This window comes from Dicentrarchus labrax, unplaced genomic scaffold, assembly GCF_905237075.1.
Source record: "Dicentrarchus labrax unplaced genomic scaffold, dlabrax2021, whole genome shotgun sequence".
Taxonomy (NCBI): Eukaryota; Metazoa; Chordata; class Actinopteri; family Moronidae; genus Dicentrarchus; species Dicentrarchus labrax.
The window spans coordinates 13,931,990-13,959,570 of NW_026136720.1; the positions used below are offsets into that span (position 1 = coordinate 13,931,990).

The window sequence follows — 27,581 nt, forward strand, 5'->3', positions numbered from 1 at the left end:
TAAACGTGCGCGCCCATGACTTTTTGTGTCTGCTTTGTTATCACTCCACATGTACAAGTTAATCCCCCCACCCCCACCAGACTTGTGCATTTCTTAGTGTTTGACCCCCATCTTTTCTCTAACTTTGGCAGACTTCGATGTTGATGGCATTAACAAAACGTGCTCCCGGTTGCGCACGATTAAGACGCGTTATGATCGGCCTGTAATTTGGACAGGAGCAGATCGCAGGCTATACGCCGCCCATTTAAATTGCATGTGGTGCGGACGGAGCGAGTTCAAAAGGCAAAATAGCTTGGTTGAATTTCAAAACATACGATCTCTCCAAAAGAGGCACACTGTTACATCACATGACTTTTTCTGTGCGCTGTAAAGTCACCGAGTTCACAAGTGGGCGAGGCTCCACACTGACTGGAGCTGGGTGCATGAACCAGGCTGACCGCGGAGATGCGACCGGTTCTTGCTGTAATGGTGGTGTGTGTGTGTGTGTGTGTGTGTGTGGTGAGGTTGGGGGGCATGAAATGAAAAGTGAAGTTTCTGCGTCTCCCTCAAAACTTGCCGGCGTGCGTCGTTTTTTCGTCGCGCTCGCCGTAACGACAACGTCTCCACTGGACGCAAGTTGTTTATCCTCGAATGACCCCAATGCTGAAGCGAGAACATCCCGTTCCTGAGATATTAATAGCTCCCCTTGCGTCACCGAACTGTGGCGGACCGCTCTGCGAGACACGCAACGGAGCCACAAACTGTGCCAGCAACACATTTTCCTCCAAAGCAAACACGGTTATAAAACAGGTAGTCATCATTCTCCACCAGCTGTCTGCGGCTGTTACAGCCAATCTGATTGCCACTTGCAAGTGTTACACACGTTGTTATTAAGGTGGTGAGAGCTCGAGTCTCGATGACAATAACTCAGCCGGTGCGCATTTTGGGGGGGGGTTGGTGTCAAACTCAAAGGGCGATTTATTTCATTCATGCATAAACAGAATATGAGTCAGTCTTCCAGAAAACAAACACTGCAAAATATGTCTGCAGTGCCTTTTTTTCCCAGCCCGACAGTCACACACAGTTTTGCACCAGGAAGAGAGCCAATGTTGTTGATGAGCTGAAAGCATAGCCTACAATGCACAATAAGCCATATGTTAACTCAGTCCCTTCCCCCAATCCGGGAGCCAAGTGAGGCTAGAGCTACAGAGCCTGGCCTGCATAGCTCCAGAGGGAGAGAGGGAGGGGAGAGAGGTGGGAGGAGAGTTTCTGTTGCTATGTTCTCTGGGAGTCTCCTGTCTGGAGGATCTATGGGTAGGCTGATTTTGAGGGCTGACATGGCAATGTTGTATGTAGGTCAGCAACAGTAAAACAACTCAGGCGGCCCCAAAAGCACACTGGAGGAAACGTGTGCTCGTGCAATGCCTGTGCTGTACTGTTAATCTTTATATGTTAGGCTAAAAACAAAACAAAAAAACAACCCTGACTGACTGTGTCTCACTCAGTATGTGCACCCAGTGATATGGGTGGTGCTTGTGTTAAACCTGACACTTTCCTATTTCATCCTTTCCACAGAGTGAGTGCATAGCTCCGCCACACCTGCATCCACAAGTACAAGAGTTGAGGTGTCCAACCCTGGATGATGCATGTTGTCAGACGCCAAACAAAACATCCTGTGGAATCACTAAGATTATGTCCATGTGTGAAGTCGTAGCGTTGCAAAATCTCTGTAAAGGAAAAAAAAAAAGAAAGTTGAAATAAACACTTGCAGCTCAGGATCCACTTGCTTGCTTTTTCTGGAGCTTTTGACTGTATCACACGGTCCTCATCAGTAAAGCGAGTTAGTTGCCATCAAAATGTAGATGTTAGAACTTGGCGTAATAGTTTTCCATGTTGGCTTAGAAGTTGACAGTTCATTCTTCACCACATGCATAAAAACAAACTCAATCTGCTGATGAAGAGCATGCGATAAGGGGAAAGTAAATCAACCCTGAGTCAAGATTGTTTTGGCTCTGCTATTTCCAAGGTCAAAAATCAACAGAGCTGAAAGACTTAAATAACTGCTTGTGTCCTGAGCTTCATTTAACCCACAAAAAAAAAAAAAAAACAGGGAACTGCTGATTTGGTGTGACTGATCATAAATCTCTTTTATGATCCCTTTTATGAAGTTTTGGGTGCTTCGTGCAGACTCAAGGTACAGTACATGCTCTGCTGCAGGGAGTTTTGGTACTAGGCTACGTCAGCAACCCTACTTCCTGTGAGTGTGAGGAAACAGTTTGTTTTTAAGGGAAACGATTTGATTTGCGCAGATGACAAAACCTCAACAGATACATACAGACGAAAAAGCTCCGGTGAAACTTCTTGGATTGCAGCTTTAAGAAGGGAGTTAGAAGAATGTTGCTTGTATTCAAAACCCAGAATAACTTTGGATCCTGATAAAATTCCTTGGCTTTTGAATGCTGCCTGAATGTGAAACATGTGCTTGAATGATGGCTGAGTGAGGTTTAAAAGGTTAATGAACACCAAGAGGACACGACTTGATGTGATTCAGTGACTCAATAGTCATTGGCCTTATTTAAATTAACTGCATTTCACATCCTTGAATTTCATTTCAGGTCATTTCATTTCACATTCACATCCACATTCACATTTATAAATAAAGAGGTTTTCTTAACAGTACGTATCTAGAATGAAGAAGCTACAGTAAAATGCCTACAGACTGGCTACTCCTAACTAAATTCAATGATTTAAGTATTTAGCTTCTCTCAGCTCAGGTCTTTAAAGATTTGTCTGCTCCCGCAGCCCCAACCGATTACCTTGCTGCTGTTTGCTTAGTCTCCCATCACCATCTGTGTTTCAGATCATCCACAGCAGTTGTAATTACAGTCACAGGCAAGAGCCCATAGATAATGACAATGCTGCTATGATCAGCAGGATTAGACGGGTGCTTGTCTACTTGGGCTTTTATGGTCTGTAACACACCCTGGACAATCACTGAGGAGATGAGAACCTCACTGACTCTTTTCTTCTGCTCAAATACACGGACAATGCAATTTTCTTTTACAAACAGGTGTTTCTTTTCCATGTGACAGTTGTAGAGCTTTGTCTTGTCACAGACACATAAACACTATGATTAGTTTTACAATTTATTTACATTTGGTGCTCATAGTTTTGAAATTTCTTGTGATGTATTCGCACAATTTGCGCATGTCCTTCAAGAGAATCAAAGTGCAACATCTTGAGTTCGAGTTGTCAATATATAATTGTAATTATTTACTAGGTTAATGAGACCAATTTCAAGTGTTGAACAATGAGTGCATAGTCTGCACAGGGTATCTATGCAACTGGTTTATAAATTTAAATAAAATGTAAATGTTTTGTCTAATCATTAGTAAGGCCCAGAGAAGAACTAAACTGATAGTGTGATGTTCATTTCCTCCAACTCTTTTGTATTGTGGGCTGTAATACATATGGCATTGCTTATAGAGCTTAAGACTTAATTCTTCTTCTTATGAGTGTTCAACTACAGCTTTAAACCACATTAATTTGTGTCCATGGAATGAATGTTATCTACAGCTTTTGGTTTAGACACATCAAAAAAGCTTTATTAACTACAGATACAGTTTATTTAATAACAATAATAATAATCCGGATTGGTAATTATTATGCTGTATACTATTATACTGATTCTTCCCACATAACCCACATCCATGTGTTGCGGTGAAGTATTTAGCATATAAACGTCTGGATCTTGATGTTTCAGTCAGCTGAGACTGGAACAGACCAGTCAGAGTTCATGGCTTTCTCAAATGCTATGTTTTATGTATGACCCAGTCATACAAACATCTATCTGGATTATACAGAGCTTGCATGGCATTAACAGCAGCCTGTGGCTCAGATGAAGCAAGTATTGACTGCTTTTGGCTCGTAATGTTCAGTAATCCCGCTCACAGCAGCTCTTTGGCTGCAGAGGTAATCAAACAAGCAGATCAATGACTATTGATTTTGCTTGTTTACGTCCGAATCTGACATTCATTTACATCTATTAGACTGTCTGACCCAAAGACAACTGTATCACGTAGCTTCAGTTCCTGGTGCGAAAGTGTTGATCAGCAGTTCTTGTACTTTTTGTCTGTCTAGTTGTCTGTTCCCGTCTCAAATCTCTGGACGGTTACTGGAGGGCAACTCAAATCTATCTTTGATCTAATTCAAGACAGTCCCTTAAAAGGTCAGGAAAAGTGTGGCGGCAAGTAGGGCCTTTGAGTGTGAGTCCTACATCTGGTTGTTTGGTTGTTGGACGATAAGTTGATTCTGGAAGTTTACGCAGCTGAGCGCAGGACTCAACCCCCCCTCTCCAGTGAGAAAGCTCAGCTTCACAGCTACATGGGAAATGCTTATGTGCCCCCCCCCCGACAGACACTGCAATCACAAACACAGAAGCTTATGAAACTCCTCTGATCAAGCAAGGAGCCACCGTTCAGTTCACAATGAAATATTGTGAAATGGAGTAACTTCCTGCACGTCAAGAGAGCTGCTGTTTTACAGCCCCACTGCAGCATATGGATTCTCTGTTAACCTTTGTGTGGGCCCCAGGTCAATCTTGGAAATGACTTATGCCAACATGTACTCACTGTGGAGCAGAATAGATTATGTACACTGGCCGGTCGTTTAGCTGCAGCAAGCAGGATATTCATGGAATGCGTTTTTTTTTATTCCAGGAACAGTTTTGCTCTGCTGGTGTGCAATGAGCCAGACCTCCAGCAAAAAAGCTTGCCCTGGTGTTCACCAGTCAACTTGTTAGCCACAAGCACGCCTGTAGTCTGCCACACCTTCTTCCTGTCTACTTCCTTAAAATCAATTTTATGCTGACAGCAGAGTACAGAGTGCCCACTCCTATAAACATATAAACAAATCTTGTCATCGGTGTTACCGTAACCTTCAGGAAGACCTATGGCTCAACAGCACTGCTTATGCAATTTTACCCATCACCACATTCTGGCTCTTCTTATTCTGTAAACATCCTCTTCCTGACATTGGTGAACTCCACTGAGACTCCAGCCCCTACAGGGGGGCTTCTTCCTTTCATATCATTTACACACACATGCACACACACACGCACACACACCCACACACACACACACACACACACACACACACACACACACACACACACACACACACACACAATTTACATTACCTGCTCATTAAAACAGGTTTGAAGAACACAATTATTATTTTGACAAGAAGAACACATGTCATTTTTTACCCTAAGAAGAGTTAAGAGCTCAGCAAGAGTTTCCTGCTCTCTTGTTCCTAGAATCAGCTGTAAGCTCTTCAGTAGCTACTGCAGGTTAGATAGTGTATACCATTTTAATACTGTCATATACATTCACTACAGGATTATACAATTGTATTTAATTTTATTCAAATGCAGGTTGGAATCCAACCAATGGGGTGGTGAAAGGGTCTGGGTATCATCGGATCAGTATAGTATAACAGTATAACTATGATATCTACTGTTTAGACAGACTTGAAATAGTAATAGAGTCTGTTTATGTTATATGCAGTATAAAGAGCGAGAAGGTATGTATTATGTACTGTGTAAAAGAAAACAATATGCAGCGGTGGTTGGTTCCAATCATTTACTTAAATAGTAAAGTATCAGTACAAAAAATATAAAAATATTCCATAACAAGTAAAAGTCTGTGTTGCTCACCTGGTAGGAGGTGCGTCCCAAGTACCTGCTGAGTCAGGCTGAGTCCTAATCCAGCCTGTGGCCCTTTGCTGCAGGTCAACCCCCCCCCCTTCCTGTCTATCTCCACCTGTCGTTATCTTGCATTCAAAAAGCAAAATGTTATCAGCACAATGCACTTCTATTGCAGAAAATGGCTTCTGTGGTTGATATATAATTATTTAATATGACGTTATTAGATTGTGGTGTATCAGTGTGTAAGTAACATTTCACTGTTGTAGCTGGCAGACCATACTCTGCAGACCTCTAAAGGTGAGCCAGGCTGTATCTCCTCTGATGACCCTGGCCTACACTCCACCTAGAGGCACCCTGGAACATAACATAGGTAAAAAGGTGCACACACAAACACAGAGGGTCGAACAATTAAGAAAAAATATTTAAAAAAGATGTAAAGAAATAATCTGAGAAGTTACATTCAATCAAACGTAAGAAATACAGATACTGTTTAAGACCTTTGTAAGACCTGAGCATGCAGAAATATGGATAATTTATAGACAGTATACCAAGAAAATAAACGTGTAAAAAGTAGAGAATGATTTCTAGTTGAATGTCTTCAAAAATAAAGCATACATTCTTTATATATATATATATATATATATATATATATATATATATATATATATATATATATATATATATATATATGTTCTCAACAATCACAGCCTAATGGTGGCTTATATCAGCAGCTTATAATACAAAGCTGTTTTTGATTGATATCCATGACTCGGTTCCACACCTCTTTAATATATCTTTTTATTGGATTTATGACATACAAATCAAGTCTTTAATGTGTCATGCCTAATAAGTGGTTATTTTGTGGGAAGCTCGGGGTGCTTCCATGGACATGCAGAGGGAACATGTCCTAACATGAACCACTCATAACAAACCACTAAAGACCATTTCCTGCCCTTAAGTTCAGGCAGTGTGTTTGGTCTGCAGAGAGAGACGAAATGTCAGCACTCACACATAATCTTTGTGTTATGTTATCGCCCTCTACACGTGTAATGTAGTGTTTTTAATCTATTTGTCCAACTGTGTGCGTGTTATTATCAGCTGAGTGTGTTTGCACTCTGCGGTACTGAGGGACTTAACACACCTGGAGCACCAAGGTCTCAGGTGAGGGTGTTGTCTCATTTCCTTAGCAACCAAGAGAAACACTGGCAGAGTCAAAAACACACAACTTTTATTGTTTTGCGTCGGTCACTGCTGATCACCTTGATAAAAACCAGCACACACACAAACAAAAGCAGACATAGATGCTTTTCTTTGCTGTTTTTCACCCGCAGGTTTCTTCAGTACTCGTGTTCCGCACATTTAAATGTTTGGGTTTCCTTGCCAGGGGTGGTGCCTCTAACAACTTTACAGGAACAAAGAAGGGCTTCCACAGAACAGTAGACGTGCACAAAGTGAAACACTTCCTTGAACGGTGTCCCCTTCCACAGTATCACCTGTGAAAGTCATTTCACCCTAACCTGCTTTCCAGCTGTTGGCTTTATCCCATCTGGCTTAAGTGATGACATTAGTCACACCAGACATTTACAAATTATCAGGTAAAACCAACTCAGAGTAAATTGAGCTTGATGCAAAGCAGGAGTCCCAAATAAAAATGTAGAGTAAAGTAAACCAGAGCACCATCTCTGTTTGTGTTGAGTATACACTTGTGGTTCTGGCTGTACTGATGGAAATGACATACAGATAACCTCTGAGACAACCTGATAGAATTAGAGCACAGAGTGTGTCTTATAACCACTGGTTAGAGATGTGTGATAAAGTCTGTGGCCATACAAGATGTCAGAGCACCCTCTTGTGGTTGAAATATGAAACGTCCTACTCGAATGACACCTGTTCCCACAGAGATTTGTTTCAAGTAGTCAGCTTGTAGAACATTGTGTACTACTGCTGTTAGAATAATCCTAGCAGAGATTGTATTTAGAGGTCCAGTGTGTAACATTTACGAGGATCTATTTTCAAAAATGGAATTAATATTGATGGTATGGTATGTTTCAATTACTCTATAATCACCTGAATATAAGAATCTTTGCGTTTTCATTACCTTAAAATTAGCCATCTTTATCTACAGGCAGTGCGGGTCGCCTTATATGTAGTCTGCCATGTTGAACTGCCATGTTTCCACAGTAGCCCAGAATGGACAAACCAAACACTAGCTCTATTTTTTTATTTTTTCGTGGCCACTGTAGTTTCTCCTACACACTTCACAGCACGTTCTTATTGCCAGGTCGTCAAATACAGACGCCAGCGGTGTTCAGTTAGTTGCAATCTGCAACTTCACCGTTAATCCCACTAAATCCCACACATTGTTCTTTTAACATACATAAAGCTGTTACATCAATTTTGACTTGACTTTATACTGGATAATTTAGACACTACGGAGATCTATCTTCTGACTACTGACTGCAAGGCAATCACCTTTTCTGTTGTTAGATTTGGAAGAAGAGATTATTTTGACTTCATATTATCCTATTTTTGTGAGCTCCAGTATCTCCTGCTCTCAAATTGCTAAATTTGTAAACAAATCGGCCCGAGTCAGCTGTATAAAACCAACATAATAAAAAATCCAAACTACCAACCACATTTGCAGCAATGTAATGTTCTTAAAAAGTACAGTGTGGCTCATTAAATCAAGATAAGATATGATATACTGCTACATTTTCTTTTCATTTGTAACACTGCATTACAGAAAATTCCTCTCCAGACATACTTAGAAGGTTCTTTACAATCATTATATAGGCTATTAAAATTATATTACGAAAGCCACTGTTCATACATTCAACAATAAAGCCAACAGACCACTAAAACTGATAAAACTACACAAGAAAACAATAAAAACAACAAAAGACAGTAAAAAACAAAATATTACACACACTTTTAAGTTTTATTGTTGTCATTTAGTTATTCTGTTTTTTGTTATTCCACTTAAAATTAGAAAAGGAGTATGTTCTCTGTGTATCTATGTCTGGAACATCTAAATCAAAGAGGCTACATTTCTATCTAAAAAAATCAATTCAGCACTTGTTGATTTCTGCTCAGCTTAATTCAGATGTTCAGTTCTATCTGCCTGTCTTCAGCTTCATTTTCATTGATAGTTTATCTGTTTTTGATCTTTGCACATCGTCCTATATTTCCCAGTCATGTTTTGCTTGCTTGCTTCTGCTCCATTCAGCGCTCCTTCTGAAGACAAATAATCTCCTCCACTGATACATGCAAAGCCACTAACAGATGATAAAGCTCATTTGTGTCTGCTTACTAGGACAAATTACGCATTATCCATTCTTAGAGGCAGGCAACACCGAGAGACACATGGCTAGAATAGAGTAGGAGTATGAAAAAAAAGTCATTCATTCATGGACCTATTTTATCACTCTCTGCCAAGGTTGAGATAAAAACCAGCGGAAATCAACTCCAACTTTCTTCCCTGATCAAAGCAGGTAAGGCTGTAGGTTGATCAGTTAAGAACAGCATCGTAGATACGTGGTGATTTCATACTGTGGATTAGTAGAATCGTTATCTCTTTGCTGAACTTGTGGTTCTGCTGCAGTTTCATTTGTTTCAGTGTGTTTCTGTGAGCTTCCATTTCAGTACAGGAGGATTTTGTTTATCCTCATAAACCCCACTGTCCCACTGGAGGGTCATTCATTAAAGACTCACCCTTTGCAGCCAACCTTTGTTCACATCCACAGAACTATTCTCAAATTTCATGGATTATCCAAAAGATTATAAAAAATATGAAACACACTGAATTTGGGGAAAATATAAAATTAGGCAAAAGACATAGCTTTAAATGTGAGTCTTAAATCTGATTATCTTACTTACTTTAAGTCTATCATCATGTGCTGTGGCTTTAATTAAGGGCTGGAATAAATTGATATACTGTGGAATAAAATTCCATTTTCTCTAACCTTAAGGGTAAATGAAAGGGGAAACTGGATGTAAGGGGTTATGTTTAAGGGGTTGTGTCAGTTTATTTTATTGTAAAGCAAATATATGTTGAAAAGGCTGCTATAGACTATAATCATGCTTCCTGCTGCTGTGTATTTTCCACTATATGTTTCCATGGTATGTTTGAGTATCGTTCTAGGGAACTTGTTGCCTTAAAAATGGTTGGTTTGCGAGGATCAAATGCAATTACATCACTTACCTTTCCACCTTATAACAGTTCCACTTAGTATCCAGTAGAGGGAGTTGCTGAATATCTAATTTGCCTGTCTAAACTGGACTGAAACTTGAATCTTTTTCTATCTGAGGCTCAGATGTGTTTTCATGTGATTCGAAGAAAATAAAAGCAACATCCTGTAATAGCTCTGCTAAAAGGCAGCAGATAGTTTAGATTCTTATGTTTATAAGTTGAGGCACTAAAACATCCTATTCTCTGTTCAGCTAAACATTCAGTAGAAATTATGAGTTATAATGACATTGCATAACAGGTTTCAGTTGGTCTGGCATTCAGCATTAAAGTAATAGTAAATTAATTGCTGCTAATGTTTCATTTTTTTAAAAATATTCCAAGCTGTTAAATATTTGCTCTTATTGGTCAGGGAGGGCCAAATGCAATGTGGTATTAAGCCTTAATAGTTTTAGTTTCCATAATTTTTGTTGGTATTATACAATAGGTCAAACTCTTAACAATACTTAACAAACTGCTCTAAATCTGTGTTGTGAGACTACTTTATGTGGAATAAAAGTACATTTAAAATGTTCTCATCAAATGGAAATGAGAGATTAAATACACCGTGCATTATATTCTTCTATATTCTAACAAAATTAGAATAGCCAATGGAGCATTTTCCTTCATAACACAGATCAGAGTTCATTCTGAATAACTTTAACATCATGGTAGGTAGAAGGTGTGCAGTATGTGTGCATACCTTTCTGTTTGCACCCTGATGTAACACTCCTGTCTTTCCTGTCAGACACACTGAGCCTCATCTGGTGGGACAACCTTTGGCTTTCAGCCGGCTAACTTTAGCCTCACAGCTTGCATGGTTTCTCTAAGCCTTTTTTGGGGTTGTGGTGTGCCAAAGTAGATTTACCTTCAATAACCATTTATTAAATCTCTATCCATTAGACTCTGAGGCTCCATAAGAGCCGGCTGCATTAAGCCTGATTAAGGGATGCCCGGCAGAGGAAAAGGGTCTATGTGTCAAGTGTGTCATCGAGTGATTTATATCCCTGGCTGGGATCTCTGTCTTGTCAGTTGGAGTAAGCTGCAGAGAGGAGAGAGAAGCACTGAAACCTTTAATGATGTGAAACTTTGATAATTTTTTTTAAAGTGTGAATCCAGAGGTTGCTGCGATGCTGTGGTTCTGTAGTGGGTATCGAAGGTTTCTGTTCTAGTGTTAATGTTGCTGCTGAACCCTGATTTGTCACCAGTCTTTGAGGATCACTTTCTTAAGTCAGTTTGACTTAAATTTTAAGTCTTCAACATGGACAACAAGGGCCAGAGTGGCACCTTTAAACGGGCCTCCTTGAAACGCTCCACATCTGGCTCCCAGAAGGTAAGATGAAGCCTGCTCTTTCGCATTCAACAGGTGAATCTGTATTACCTTACTGAGTTGGCTCTAACCTGGAGTGGTTTTACTTGTCTTGGAAAAAACTGTGCTATGATGTTTTGATGTTTCACTTGAAATATATGTATGGCATTTATTTTAAAAGCAAATGTTCAGTGTTCTAAAAAAAATATCAACTGCACTTTATCTTATTTTTTTATTGTTTAGTTTTTCTTTACTTTTTGAATCCAGAAACTATATTATTGCTCTGAGAATGACTTGTGTTGCAGGGCATGTCGCATGGAACCATTACTTTGAGCTGGACAGAGTCTACATTAGTTCCTAACCAATCATTTCAGAGCCCTTTGTCCGGCATATTGGCATGCACCATTCAGGACTGCTGGTTGTATATGTGGTGTGCACATGGTCTGCACTCCGAGCCCTGCAAACTTACTGCTAAGTGGTGTTTGAAGCTGAGCAGGCTTCAAGAGCCGCTCACTCCAGCACTGCAGTTTAATCCTTCATAATGGCCCAGTATGGATGACCACGGCCATGACAGATTAAGGACTTTGATATCTTTCTAAAGTCTGCTTTCATGTGATTAACACACTCCTGTTGACATGTCCTTGAAAGCGAGAAAGATGCAGTTTTATTTTACATACACACATGCTTCTGCTCCCAATCCATCACACAGTGTATGCTTGGATTTGAGCTCACACACTACTAACTCAGTTTGTGTTGCTTTTGTAGATTCATAAAAGCAACAGTGGTGTAATTTTGAAGAAGACAAAGTAAAAATACTTTATTTAAATAGTTTAAGATAAAGGTAGTAGTAAACATAAACATCTTTTAATAAGATTCTCCATAAAAAGAGATGAAGATGGAAAATAAACAGTGATATAAAGCATTTTTAGCAAGTTAATCCTTTATAAATTACATATAGTCCATATCCATATTCATCATCAAAATGTTCCAGTTAATATGCATATTTTAAATACTGAGGAAAACTGTTCATTATATGGCTAAATCAGCCTGACTCCCGATGTATATTTCAACAGTATCTGACACTGACATCATTAAAAGAATTTAGTGTGATGGGTTTCTATAAATTAGAGCGGGCATTATTTGTTCAGATTAATATTCTTTATATAATCCACAGCCTTTTATATGAGGTTTTACTCTGTAAAGCAATCGGCAATGTCATGGCTCTGAGCTGAATACCGTTACACTTTTAATGAGATCGGATATGTTGCTAAATATAAACTCATTGGCTGCACAGACCAGACTGGAGCAATAACGTTGTCCATTGTTCTCTCTCTTCTGATCATGCACTTATGATAGTCTTTAATCATGGATTTATCTGCTTTATTCAAACGATAGGCATATACTTAATCATTTACAGTGGGTCATGGTATGAAAAAGGATTTATTTTTGTATCCAAGGTATAGTAAAATGGAAATAGAATAAAGGAAATATCTATTTGAATACTGTTTAGATGGATGACATTTAATTAGAAATGAGGGTAAAAGTATTTCTTACTGGAAACCCTAAGGTCTTCCAACACAGAGAATATTCAGTTAAATATGTTCACATGACGTTATCTTGTTGCCATAAATGAACTCAGTGAAGAATATATGTCCATCTGTGCAGTTTTATCTACAGACAACCCTGCTCACCAGCAAATATGTTGCCTCTACTGACTTTTTACCTAGAATTAGTAGTTCACTGCTCCGTAGTTAGAAAAGAAATTCCATGATGGATTTGAATACTTGTTGGTGAGTTTTGTGCTTGGAACCCGTACACCGAATTAGCTATATCAGTGAATACTGCAAAGGAAACAAAATCAGTTCAGATGTGATTTACAAATCTTATAATTTTCGCTCTGGGTTTGCAAGATCACATGACAGTGTGATGTAGAAGTCAGGCTTCAGGTCAGGTGAGGGCCAAGAATCCTCAAAAAGCTTTAAGGCTCAGGCGCAGGATCTCGGGCTGCAGGGTCACAAGTAGGCATTTATGTGTGAAGGTCTGAGTTTGTAAAGCTTGTTAGAAATTTAGTTTAGTTTTGTACCTGAAATATAAATCAAATTAAACGGATATTATAAAAGATGTGAAAATGTAACTCTGCTATGGAGATTGAAAACTCCCACACAATTACATTATAAAACATGGTGATATATTTTCTGTCGATGGACCATTAGTTGACAGTCTATATTTATGTTGCAGAATCATACACTCAAGATCATATTTGTTAATAGAATGCTGCAGTTGTAGTAGTGTTTTATTTTTTACGTTTTTAAATTTGTCTATATAAGGCTAACATTTACTTAAAGCTGTTGGTCGATCTGCTGTCGTATAAATAAATCTGAAAGGTTTACAATAATTATATTACCTGTTTCCATGCTGGGAAATGCTTCTCTTCCGCTACAAAAAAGATTTTATATGTTGTTAGTTTTAACATAGACGCTACTTTTATTCTGATTCCACAATTTTATGTAATATTTTATTTGGTCTCTTTTTTAGTCAGACTTTCCTTTGGGGGAAAAACACAGAAAAACAGCTTTAAAACATGTCTTATGACTCCCTCAACTCTTGAGGATAATCAGTGACATGTTGGGCTCATGTGATGGCTAACTGGATTTTCAAACCCAGGAGGACAATGAGTGCATTTACAAACAGGGCTGAGAGAAAACAGTTAGCTTCACAGTTAATGCAAATTTGCCTATCCAGAGCCTATGACTTGAGCGTGTCGCTTTGTCCAAATATCTTTCCCCTCAAGTGAAAATGTGTAAAAGGCAGCTTTTTATTCGGTCCACGTGGGATCGACCATGAGCCTGGAATATTTTAGTAAAGGAGTCTACATGGGTTTCCTTCCTGTCACAATGCATTAAGCTCTAACCACGTCGCCATTCAGTACCAAAGCCGAGCAATTAGTTGCTTTTATCTTCAACTCTGGTGACATCACATTCCATTAGGACCCCCAAATCCTTTCTGATCCATTTTACTTGTGCTGATGAGGACTTTTGTTGTGTGAAATCCATCGTTACTACTATTCTGAACAAATAACATAAATGGCGGATTCAGTTTTTACTTAGCTCTACCAACTCTAAACGATTATGTGCACAAAATGCACTGAAATCCACCAGGTCAGATGTCAACACGAACATACAAGAGCCATCGATATACCTTTTTCTTATGACTGAATAGCGTAATTGTAGCTGCACTGGAACAAATTTGCTATGATCTAGTTGCTCGCTAAGCTGTGGGTCAGGAGACCAGGACCATGTGATCCCAGTGCAAAAAAGGAATGAATGTATGTCACACAATGTATGTGTCTTGACCAGAGGAATGTATGTCATGCCTTAATAGCCAGAATTTTGAGGAAAAGCACCATTGCATCTGTAAAGCTAATATAAAAAGAAGAGGTCACAAATGTCTTTTATACCTTTTCTGCATCCTCATGAGCAGTCGAGCAGTTATAATTTCCACCTCACACAATTGTCTTTTGTTTTGAACGACCATTTTCTCAGAAAATTCTGCAAGTTGGAATGAATGTTGTTTATTGTTCCGAGGCTTGTCTTAAGTCTCGTTAATTTGCTTGGTGTGACACAATCTGATCCTGGAGTATCTAATTCTTCAAGGTTTTTGTTGTTAAGTGCTCAGAGGCAGCTCTTAACAAGGCAGCTGGCTGCTGACTGGATTTTTGGTTTTAATTGCTGTGGTTAATGAGTTTAAGTATGCTGAAATAACTGCGTCATACTCACCAAGCCCTTCTGGAAATGCACTTTTGTTTTCTTCGGCTATAATTGACAACGGCCTACAAGCGTTTTTTTGTTGTTTTTTTGCCAGAGTAGGACCAAAAGGGGGAAGTTGGCGGGGATGTTAGGCTTCTCTCTCCCTGGCTTTCTGAGTCATCAACCACCAACCTCCCTTGTCTTTTTCGCTGTAAGTTACAGTCAGGCTCAAACTGCTCACTTCAACCATAAAAGGAGTGCTTATCAACGCAGTTCACATGAGGAAGGTTTTAAATGGATGTCTACAACTTTGTGCTTGTTAACTCCATCTCAGCTTTTAGCTCACCTAATGCCTTCTCTAGCTATTTAAGTATGCACCTGAAAGCCCCTAATAACATCAAGTTCAACATGTACAATAAACAGGATTCACTTCCAACATATCTAAATAGGTCAAATATGTCCTTGCCCTACCAAAACAGAAGCCTACTGATATCTGAATGATCTGTTTGAGCCTACAGTTTAAAGCACTGGATATCAGTCAGCAGCAAGTAAGCTAAATATATTTATTTTTAAACAGTAACATCCCTTTTCAGCCCACTGGAAGGCTGTCTATTATACAAAATCACTGATGTTTTTAAATGCAAATCCACTTAACATGACCAAAATTAAAAATCAAGACTAAGAGAATACTGAATAGCTGGAGCGCTGAGTTTTTTTTTCCTCCACAAAAACATGGTGGGTGGAAATACAGATTAACTGCAATTAGCATTGACTGACCTTGCTCCCAACTGGAGACCAGTCATGTCTTAACAAGGCGCCTTCCAAAAGAATGCCTGCATCCAATTCTCTCAATTATGCAAATTGGGTTGAAATCAAAGTAGTTGGAGGGGGTGAATATTTTCTAATGAAAAGTTGGGGAGCCTCTGAACGAGACTGCAGTGCTTTTAGTTTGGTCAGTCTGCTCCTCACACAAGCTAAGATCTTCCACACTGTGAAGTGAACACAAAGAAAGGAGTTTTCAACAAATTGGGAGATTAGGGGCCAGTTATCAAAGTAGATTTATTGTGCCTTGTTCAAGCGAAGGATGAAAATACCCTGTGGGCATGGAGAAGGGGTCATGGGACTCCCAAAAGGATTACCTTGAACTGGAGTCATGAGACTTGGGCGAACAAAGACCCTGCTCACATGCTCATCATATTAACTGGCCCTCATAAAGTGAAGAAGTTTCATGTCTTGTGGGATTCAATGAGAGCACTCGACTGGGAGTGCAGCACCAGGAGAAGGCTCGGGTAGAGGAGCAGCAGGCTGTAGACTTCCTCACCACTCTCTAGGCTTTATCTTCAGCAGCACTAGAGGTAGGACTCTGCATCTCGAACAGAAGATTTTGCGTAAGTGTATCTACACTCTGTAACTGCAACTCTTTTAAAATGTAATTTCACCGCTTTTATAAGAGCATTTGTTTCATATTACTGAGTAGCAAGAGAAAGAACGTGAATTTAAATGTGGTTAATGTGAACAGGCAGCACTGTATGAGTTCTGGGTGCCTAATGATGCATGATAACAATGAGATGGAAAACTGCTGAGACAAGACAGACAGCAACAACCCCACTGTGCTTTGGACTTTTTGAAAAAAACAACAACAATATATTAGCAATAACCTACATAGGTAAAAGTATTTGTGATTTAAATATGCTATTAATAGTCAAAGTGTATTAATGCAAATAACTAGTTTAATGTTTTACATAGGTAAGTATATAAATGCAAAAAAAAAAAAACATTACTTTTTGGATTAAGACAAAATTACATTATTATATGTTTGAAAGAAATCGGGTTGAAGTAGCAACAGTATGGGGGAAGAGAAAAGAAAATGTTTTATATTATATATAAAGGGAAGAATGAAAGTGTAGAGTAAATAATAAAGAGCAACAGCAGTGCTGTTTGAGTTAAACTCATTAAGACAAACATAAGTAGTGAAAAATAAATAATATGCATATGTAATGTGGCAAATGCAAAGGACACAGTATCTGTAAATATTTATATCAACAAGCCATACATATGTATTCATTAAGTGTAAATGAGAATATATGATAAATAATGTATGATATAAAGATGTTGGGATCATGAAATCAGTTATCTCGGTTGGCATTATTACTAATATGATCTGAACGTTTCAGTAGACAAATACAGAAAAAGTGCTACTGCTGCACTGACAAGCTGGCTGAGGCCATTTGCGCAGATAAAGAGAGAGAGAGATAGAGCCGCAACAGTTACCGTCCACAAGACTTCATTAGAATTTATCTATGGTTTTTCATTTCTAATCCTATGACTTCAGACTGACAGACAGATAAAGTAAATTGAGATTGAGATTTTTTTCAGTATGTTTTAAGCTATTAACTTTGTTTATTATTAAAACATTTGAGTGTTTTCTTGGAAAGATTTGCTTCCAGTGCTTCAGTTTTAATTGGGCCTCCACTGTGAACAATGGCCGTCAGAGAAACTTTGCTTTGAACTCAGGTCATTTTTGCTCAGCACTGGGAAAACATCAGACAGTAATCAGACAGCAGAATTTGTGGTTAGACATAGTACTTTTGTGTGGTCTTTAATGTTTTGTTTTCACTGGCTGCTTATCAGCTGATAAGGAATCTCAGGAGTAACAAAACACGCTCTTGTGTTTGCCTGTTGACGTGTGATACATATATATGCAATTTCAAAGTCTCTCCTGAAGCATTTTTACTTTGATTATATTTCCTCCTCCTCTTCATCTTTTATTCAGGATTACTACTAAGAGGATTTTGATAGTGAAACTTAAATTCAGATATCCGCAAAGATGATCTCCCTGTGACAGTGACAGTGATATTCTCTCTTTTCTGTTTTCTCTTTACAGGCACAAAAAGCTTGGATTGAGAGGAACTTTCTTAAAAGAGAATGCATTCACATATTTCCCACCAAGGACCCGACCAGGTAATTGTAATAGTTGTCAAATGACCTTTTAAATGGTTATTTGTTACTTGTGGTAAAAATATGGACATAGGTTTCAACAGCAGCTATGTCTTTATAATTTACTATGAGACATAACATAAAGAACATTACCTCAAAATCTCTTAAAACTATTTTTTTAGTTGCCCTTTTTCACTGCCTCAGAAAAGCTAACTACAAACAATTTTCTTGTTTTTTTTTTTTTAAAGTATTGTTTTAAATAGTTTAAAACTATTTCTCACCAGCTATTCATTGATTTACTAAATCCTGACACCGACTACAGGTTACCCGACATTCAACAGGATTAAAAATGATTTTTCAGAGTGTATTGCGGGACAGTGACTATCCTGGGCTCCGAGAACAGGCTGAGAGCAGCCAAGCAGCGCAGCCCTTTGTTTGTTGAGGCACGCATTTCCCAGAAATGGGCACAGTCATAAAAGAGCCTGTGCGATGTGTGTTTCGAGGAAAAAACCCAGCCTTCATCAGCAGACAAAATAACAGTCTTTGACTTGTCTCATTCACTACTGGTCATGGTTCATACCCTAGACTCTGGATAGCATACGTTAGAGTTTAGAGATCAGAGATCATGCCACACAGGGCCCGGGACTGACATGCTTGTTGTGTGATCTATCTAGATGTGCCTGTGGTCAGCTGACGACGCAGCACGCGGCCATCCCTCCTGGTGCCAACTCAGTAGAGGAAACGAACCAGCTGGTGCAGATTGACACCCCAAAGGATAAATGGAGTGTGATCAAGCACACCAGGACCTACCCAACGGACGCCTTCGGCTTAATCGAGTTCCAGGGTGGGGGATTCATCAACAAGGCCATGGTGAGTCTCATTTACATAGTTGCTCTTCTCAAGAGCAACAGAATGAGATAAGTGAGTGGATGTCATGTGTTTGATGAGAAAGTCCCAATCTGTATTCACTGTACTTTCCCCTTCTTTTTCTTTCCTAGTATATCCGAGTCTCCTATGAGACCAAGCCTGACAACCTCCTGCATTTAATGGTGAAGGACTGGCAGTTGGAGCTGCCCACCTTGCTCATCTCCGTACATGGCGGTCTCCAGAACTTTGACCTCCAGCCCAAACTGAAGCAAGTGTTTGGCAAAGGCCTGATCAAAGCTGCTGTTACCACTGGAGCTTGGATCTTTACGGGTGGAGTCAACACAGGTAGGACGCTGACAGTTCAGGCATGCTTTTAATGTTCACTTAACAAATAACAGTTTGTGACATTAGAAGATTACCTTTGCTCTAATTGTCATTACATAATACCTGTTTTGCAATTTCCTGGGGGAGATTTGACCAACCCATTGTCACAGGTTTAAGCACTGTAATTATAGCTTTTGTGGGACAATTCATCACAGATGACAATCAGTGTGGATTTTGCGTGCAGTAACCACAGTGTGTCCCATGATGCAGCCCCATTAGGCAGCTGAAAGAATCATTATTCATGTTGCTATATTTTGCTCTTTACACCTTAGGGGTGATCCGTCATGTTGGGGATGCCTTAAAGGAACATTCTTCCAAATCACGAGGAAAGGTGTGCGCAATCGGAATTGCTCCATGGGGGATCCTGGAAAACAAGGAGGATCTCATTGGAAAAGATGTGAGAACATTTGCAGCTTCATTTTGTCTCCTGAAACCTACTATTATTTCCTCTTGAAACTAATTTCTTCTTCATTTTCCAGGTGAACAGACCCTATCAGACAATGGCAAACCCACTGAGCAAGCTGGCTGTGCTCAACAATAGCCACTCGCACTTCATCTTGACCGACAACGGCACCTGTGGGAAGTACGGCTCTGAGGTCAAACTCCGTCGGCTGCTGGAGAAGCACATCTCCCTGCAGAAGATCAACACGCGTAAGTCACACAGTGCTCTCACAGACATCACAAAAACATAGCCCATCATCCATGGTGTGTGAGTCTTGCTGGACATGTGGATGGAGAGCTCCTCTGTGACCTGTGGGCTTCCCTTTGTCATCCTATGCCTGGAGCTCGGATAAGGCAGGGACAGCAAAGGGATGCTCAGCTGTCACCACTGACTTCACTCCTCTGGTTTGTCTGTTCATACATCACATCAACGTGATCTGCTTCAACATTTCATGCTCAAAGTTTGGTTATTATAAGGTGAAACTATAGTAATAAACGGATGGAGGGAACGACTGACAATTTTTGACTGTGTGTTCCAGGTTTGGGCCAGGGGGTTCCTCTAGTGTGTCTGATAGTGGAGGGAGGTCCTAATGTGATCTCCATTGCACTGGAGAGTCTGAGAGATGACCCTCCTATCCCTGTGGTAGTGTGTGACGGAAGCGGCCGGGCTTCTGACATAATTTCCTTCGCACACAAGTTCTCAGAGGACGGCGGGTGAGATTTTAGATGATTTCTCCTTCACTGTGCTTGGATATTTTCCCCGAAAATCCCTGAAATGTCCCCATTTAATCTCCCCTTCCAGCCTGGTAAATGATGATGTCAGAGAGCAACTTTTGGTGACTATTCAGAAGACTTTCAATTATACCAAAAGCCAATCGCAGCAGATCCTCCTCATGGTTATGGAGTGCATGAAGAAAAGGGAACTGGTGAGTAGAAGAATAAAGGGAGTCAAAACCCTCATAAAAGTGAAAAATAAGATCCTGCACATATTTCACAATCATCTTGTATTTGAAAATAACATTTCTGTGTCAATCAATAAATATTTCTGAGTTGAAACATCTGGTCTCCATCTTGTCATCCATCCATTCCACTCGTCTGTGTATTTCCATTAACATATTGAATAAACATAATCCCCACAATGTGCTTGTTATTTCTTCTTGTTGTGGTCGTGTGTGGTATGTCATGTAATCTGTGGCATTCACAGCTTCACTGTAGGTCATCATCAACCCTCACGTATAAGCACACAGCTGTAAAGTGGTGGTGATCTGATTCTGCCATTTGAACACTTTACTTCATTGTAAATAACACAGCTCATGGGTCTGTGATGAAAAACACACCCTGGTAAGAGTCTTCACAGAAAGCATATTAATCACTGAGCTGAGAGCGTTTCTCCAAAGTGTTTGCTGGAGACCCTGGTACATAAACAGGGGGAACATTTGTGTGTATCTCCAACAGATTTATGTAGGCATAAGTAATGCCATAAGTAGTTTGTAATACCCAGCGCATATAATCTCCAGACTCCATACATTTGGGTGGGAAAGATCAGTGCACACTTCCACTTGCTTAGCAGAGGCTCTCACTTCATCCATTCACAGTAAGCATGCAGCACACAGATGGAGGAGAGGATCCATCTCCCTAATCCTGAGCCAGGTTCCTCTCTCTCTCTCTCTCCACTCCCCAGGCTTTTTTTTTTCAGTCCCCAGAGTGCTATCACTTCACCATCTACTCTGCATCCTCTAGCCCCAATGTATTAGACTGCCTAATGCCCCTAACACACTCAGATAAGCAACTTAAACTGCTTTTTCGAAGATGATACCACTGCAGGCTTTTTTTACGTGCCATTTAGTTTTCACTCATACCCGACCCAGACAATGTGACAGAACCGCCAAGTTGTTTGAGCTTTTTATACGCAACTAAGAGGCCACAATATTGCCTGCTCTTAATCTAAAGTACCATGACTAACCTACAGGTGAATCAGTGTCACTGTCTAGTCCCCACATAATCCTTTCATCCTAAGTGCATCCCATGTGAACAGCTGGGTTAGACAAATAAAAACACTCATTCAGAGGGCAGAATTTTGCCGTGATGTAACCCCAGGATACAACATTTAAACAAATTAGGAGTTTGTTATTATAAAAGTCACCCTATCTGCAAAAAAAAAGCACCCTACAACTGTCTGAAAGAGCAACACATGTTTCCAGTCTTCAAGATGTGGACTGCTCATTATTAACGCATCCCAAGACCAGCTCTGGCGTCCTGCCATATATTCATGCCAACCTAATCCCATTTATCATGGCTGCACATGTGACAGAACCGTCAGTGTAATTTCATTTGATATAGTCAAGTCTATAACAAGGACAGCACTATCACACTGTCTGACAAGAAAATTAGCTGTGTGTGCTCGAAGGGTCAGCCACAGAGAGCTGCAGTGAGAGGTCCCGCTGAAAGAATCTCCCTTCAGTGGACAACGCCACATGTTTACAGCTACAGCAAGAGTGGGAACACACACAAATTCACTCATTCTTTCATTCATCCATTAATTTATGTGGTTTGTTATTAAGCGATTCAACCATCACAATATATGACTTCACGTCTGCAATCGTTTCTTCTATTTTCGTTTGTTTTTTCTCACATGCAGATCACAGTTTTTCGAATGGGTTCTGAAGGACAACAAGATATTGAAATGGCCATTCTCACTGCCTTGTTAAAAGGTATTATCTCAACATGCATGCTGTTACATCAGAGCAATAGTTTTCTTGCGAAGTACTACATGCTACCTTTTCTCTCTCTTCTTCTCTGCATCTCCATTTCTTTTGCATCAGGCACAAATGCGTCAGCAGCTGACCAGCTCAGTTTGGCTCTGGCCTGGAACAGAGTGGATATTGCTCGCAATCACATTTTTGTTTATGGACACAACCTACCAGTGAGTGGCAAAGTTGACAAGGTGTATTTAGTGCTGAAGGAAAGAATTTGGTTTTGAAAAAATGATCATTTGAAATATAGTGGCATAAAATCCCCTTCCACTCAAAAATGAGTTTGACACTAGCAGTCTGTTTTTACATTCATCTGTTGAAGGGGAGAGGGTTTCTCTATGCTCTCTTTTCTCAAATACACCAAATTCCTAATATACAAAGTAATAAATTAATACTAACAGCAGAAGAGAGACTGATATGTTGAAGCTTAATCAATTAAAAGCTACCATTTTATTTATTTATCAGCCTGCTGGTGCCATGGCCAACTCTACAGCCACTGCAACCCCGACCCAGGAGAAGCAAAAGAGTCCTGCCACCGCTCCTCGCAACAAAACCCGGGCAAAGAAGGGTAAGGGTAAGGGAAAGGCAAAGCCTGAACCTCCAGAGGAAACAGACCCGAGGAAGTTGGAGATGATTCGTTGGGTAAGAGTGATGTTTATGACTCTCACTTCAGTTTAAAATAAAAGAATATGTTGTAATGAGGGCTGCGAATGAAAATAATAATTGGTGTCTGTTGTCTTATGCATGACTTTTTCTTAGGTGAACTCTCTGGAGCAGGCTATGATGGATGCTCTGGTGCTGGACAGAGTGGACTTTGTCAAGCTGCTCCTTGAGAATGGGGTCAATATTCACCACTTCCTCACCATTCCCAGACTGGAGGAGTTATACAACACGGTAGGCCTGACACACTGCAGGAAATGGAAATGAGGCCAATTCTGAAGTGCTCAAAATACAAACAAATATGAAAAAAAAAGTTGACACTTAATTCTAACCTCCTTCTTCCTCCTCTCACTTCTGTCAGAAACTTGGACCGGTTAATACACTGAATGCTGTGGTTAGGGACGTCAAAAAGGTAAAATTGATCATTCTCATGAAAAGGTTTTGCTGCTTAATGTCCAACATTAAACTATTTCAGGTTATATACTTCCTACATTATATATTACTCTGGTGATTCTGCAGGGAAACCTTCCTCCAGATTATCAGATTACTTTGATTGATATTGGTCTGGTGCTGGAGTGCTTCATGGGTGGAGCTTACAGGAGCAAATACACCAGGAAGGCTTTCCGCAACCTCTACAATAATTTGTATGGACTTAAAAGGGTATGCATGAGTGGAAGAAAATAATTGATAATAGCTTGTTCGTCATATTAAGTAACATTTGATATTAATCATCATGATTTCTTATCTTCTTGCAGCCAAAGGCTTTGAAGCTTTTAGGAATGGAGGTGGAGTATCCTTTCAAATAATAAAATAATAACAAAATAATATGTAGCTGAAACAATGCAACCAACACAGCAAAATAATCAAATTTTTTTCAATTTGTCAGGATGATGAACCTAGGACAAAAGGCAAGAAAAAGCCAAAAAAGAAGAAAGAGGAAGAGGTGGAAATTGACGTGGATGACCCTGAGGTCTGTCGCTTTAAGTACCCTTTCCACGAGCTGATGCTGTGGGCAGTGCTGATGAAGCGGCAGAAGATGGCGCTGTTCCTCTGGCAGCGTGGAGAAGAAGCTATGGCGAAAGCCCTGGTGGCCTGTAAACTGTATAAAGCCATGGCCCACGAGTGCTCAGAGAGTGAACTGGTGGATGACATCTCCCAAGATCTGGAGAACAACTCTAAGTCAGTATATAAAACATCTCGCATATAGGTTTCAGTTGTAGCATCGCAAGGTACTATCTTAAGATAACAGCACACAGGCGCATATCACAATAATTTCAGCACCTTTATGTCTGTATGTTTCCTGTTAATGACTCAGAACAGGTTAGGCTGACTTTATGATAACTGTTATGTGATGATCTGAATTAACTTCAACTTCTCTTTTGCTTCTCATACTTCTGCATTTATTTATTTATTTGTTTTATTAGCTCCTCTGTGATCTCAAACGCTTTTAGAGAAGTGCTATAAATAATAAAAATGATTGTTTATTGTTCTCTCTGTTTCACAGGGAATTTGGCCAACTGGCCTACGAGCTGTTAGACCAGTCTTACAAGCACGATGAACAGGTGGCCATGAAACTCTTAACATATGAGCTGGTTAACTGGAGTAACTCCACCTGTCTGAAGCTGGCTGTGGCTGCTAAGCAACGTGACTTCATTGCCCACACCTGCAGCCAGATGTTGCTCACTGACATGTGGATGGGCGGCCTAAGGATCGGAAAAAATCCTGGCCTCAAGGTTGACACAAAATGTTTTCCTTTAGCCATTCATAAAAAATATTAATATAAATAAGGACATCACTAGTTGTAATATTTATAGTGCTGCCTTCACAGTATAGGAGTAAAATAATTCACTCTAACTTAAATTGTGATCATTTTCTCACCTAGGTTATTCTGGGAATAATCTTCCCACCTTTCATTCTACTGTTGGATTTCCGTGTTGGAGATGATCATCAAGCACCTGGAGGCAAAGAAGATGGGAAAGACAAAGAAGACGAAAAATCCAGCAAGGTTCACACTGCTGTTTATATGCCTTTCTTTGTCAAGAGTGAGAAATGATGAGCTGAAGAATGAGAGTTTTGCTCTTGTTGTATTGTAGGACCCTAACGCTGATGCAACTTCCCACAAGGGGGATGAAGAGGAGGGCAGCGCTAATGTCCGCAAAATCCCCATTGGAAAAAGGTTCTTTGAGTTTTATGATGCGCCATTCACCAAATTTTGGTTCAACACTGTAAGTTTCCTTCATGTAAACAAGATCCATCATAATATGTTTTAACTTGAAAGTGAAAAGACTTAAGTTGGCATTTTGGTGTATTCTTCTTCAAACAGATTTCCTATCTGGGCTATTTGATGTTGTACAACTACATAATCCTGGTGAAAATGGAGCGATGGCCATCTGTACAAGAGTGGACTGTCATTTCATACATCCTCACACTTGGCACTGAAAAAGTCAGACAGGTACAAGCTGTTAAATACGATCAGTTTGATCTGATTCGAGTCATTATATGTGTTAGAGATATTTTGTGACTTTTAAACCCTGGTGTATAGATTCTAATGTCAGAGCCGGGGAAGCTGAGACAGAAGATAAGTGTGTGGATGGAGGAGTACTGGAACATCACAGACCTGGCTGCCATTTCCACCTTTCTTATTGGGCTAATGCTACGGCTGCAGCATGAACCTTATATGGGCTATGGCAGAGTCATCTACTGTATCGACATCATCTTCTGGTACATTCGTGTATTGGACATCTTTGGAGTCAACAAATACCTGGGACCCTATGTGATGATGATAGGGAAGATGGTAATAACATTTAAGACTTCACTCGGAGCTGAACAAATCATGTGAAACTCACATGACGAACAGAATGAATAGAAGTTCACACTGAGTTCAATTTTATGTTTGTTTCTTGTCTTTCAGATGATAGATATGATGTACTTTGTGGTGATCATGCTGGTGGTGCTTATGAGCTTCGGGGTGGCTCGGCAAGCCATCCTTCACCCCGATGAGGAACCAACGTGGCGCCTGGCCAGAAATATTTTCTACATGCCCTACTGGATGATCTATGGAGAGGTTTTTGCGGACTCAATAGACCGTAAGACTAGAATTCATAGTAAGATTCTGTTTCCTGATTCTGGGGAGATGATCAATGTTATGTTAATTTCTATGTCTTAAATTCTGTGATGTTTAGTTCTAATAGATTATTACACTGTACACCCCTCAATACTTTGTCTCCCTCTGCTGTCACATTTATAATAGGCTCTTAATTCAATACATGGTAATCATTTTGCATTGAGGTAGAGCAGAATAAGTTTTATTATCTCAACTCCTCAATCTTGATCATCTGCCTTCAAGTTTTTTTCTGTCAGTGTTTCTTCTGTCAAGGTGGAGACCTCAAGCAACAATTAAAAAAGCCTACAATTAGCAGGGGTTTTTCTGAGGAAGTTGCTGTTTCTTTTAATACGTTTAATTCCATCAGTCTTTAAAACAAATACTCAATATTCTTGATTTTGCTTTAACAAAGGAGAAACATTTTTATGAAAACAGTCCACTTTTGCATGGACATCAGCTTGACCTTGACAGAAGTACGCCATAAAAATCCTATGTTTATTGATTTTAACGCTTTCTCCATGTTTCTGCGTGACTGCAATTTTCTGGAATTTATCTCAAGTCTATGCAATGGAAATCAACCGTGAGTAGTCTTCAAATCAAGAATGCAATTCGAATCAGTTAGCTAAAGATCTCAGAATAAATTCTATACCAATGACCTGCTCTCCTCACAGCCCCATGTGGTGAACATTTATATGATGAGGATGGGAAAAAACTGCCTCCATGTATCCCTGGTGCCTGGCTCACACCTGCTCTTATGGCCTGTTACCTTCTCGTGGCAAACATTCTTCTGGTCAACTTACTCATTGCAGTGTTCAAGTAAGTACATCCTCCACTGTCTAACTGCTCTATTACTTTACAAGAAATATCTTCTGTTACAGTGTGTACTGACTGGTCTCACTCGCCTGTCCCACAGCAACACTTTCTTTGAAGTCAAGTCCATTTCCAACCAGGTGTGGAAGTTCCAGAGATATCAGCTGATCATGACTTTCCATGACCGTCCCATCCTGCCACCACCTCTCATCATCTTCAGCCACCTCTACATCCTCTTCAACAGGCTGTTTCGGCGCTGTGCGAGGAAGAGACAAGAGGGAGAACTGGATGAGAAGGACCGCGGACTGAGTTAGTCACCTCTAATGATACAAAAAAAATCATGCTCAAAATTATATTATTATATTATTATATTAATAAATAAAAATCATGTTGCAGCCCATAGATACAGAATGCACTTACAGAACACTTACAGTACTAGTCCTGTATTAAACACACAATCTGATATCATGTCATGATTTGTTTCTACAAGAGCTGAGGCTGAATCCAGAAGAGCTGAAAGGTCTGTATGAGTTTGAAGAACAGTGTATGGAGGAATATTTCCGTCATAAAGAGGACGAGCAGCAGTCCTCCAGCGATGAACGCATCAAGGTTACCTCAGAAAGGTAAACCCCCTTTTTGGTTGTAGCTTATACATGTCTA

General features: G+C 39.8%; 1 protein-coding gene and 1 long non-coding RNA gene across 2 annotated transcripts; both read left to right on the forward strand.

Annotated features, from left to right (window-relative positions):
* Window positions 1-400: 400 nt before the first annotated feature.
* On the forward strand, window positions 401-1,757 carry LOC127353019 (uncharacterized). Its single transcript, XR_007881219.1, has 2 exons — window positions 401-789; window positions 1,555-1,757. It is a non-coding gene; the product is annotated as an uncharacterized LOC127353019 (long non-coding RNA).
* Window positions 1,758-10,972: 9,215 nt separating this feature from the next.
* Window positions 10,973-20,653, forward strand: trpm1b (transient receptor potential cation channel, subfamily M, member 1b). The gene is made up of 8 exons (XM_051381939.1): window positions 10,973-11,244; window positions 17,851-17,927; window positions 18,578-18,773; window positions 18,902-19,115; window positions 19,427-19,551; window positions 19,634-19,805; window positions 20,135-20,309; window positions 20,398-20,653. The coding sequence occupies exons 1-8, from the start codon at window positions 11,173-11,175 to the stop codon at window positions 20,642-20,644; spliced, it is 1,278 nt and encodes a 425-aa protein (XP_051237899.1). The 5' UTR covers window positions 10,973-11,172; the 3' UTR covers window positions 20,645-20,653.
* The last annotated feature ends 6,928 nt before the right edge of the window (window positions 20,654-27,581 follow it).

Bases quoted from the DNA above. Each gene is read 5' to 3' on its own strand.
- trpm1b (XM_051381939.1), top strand. From the start codon at position 11,173: ATGGACAACAAGGGCCAGAGTGGCACCTTTAAACGGGCCTCCTTGAAA. The intron at 11,245-17,850 runs GTAAGATGAAGC...TTCTCTTTACAG, and splicing joins CCACATCTGGCTCCCAGAAG to GCACAAAAAGCTTGGATTGA. The intron at 20,310-20,397 runs GTGAGATTTTAG...CTCCCCTTCCAG, and splicing joins AAGTTCTCAGAGGACGGCGG to CCTGGTAAATGATGATGTCA.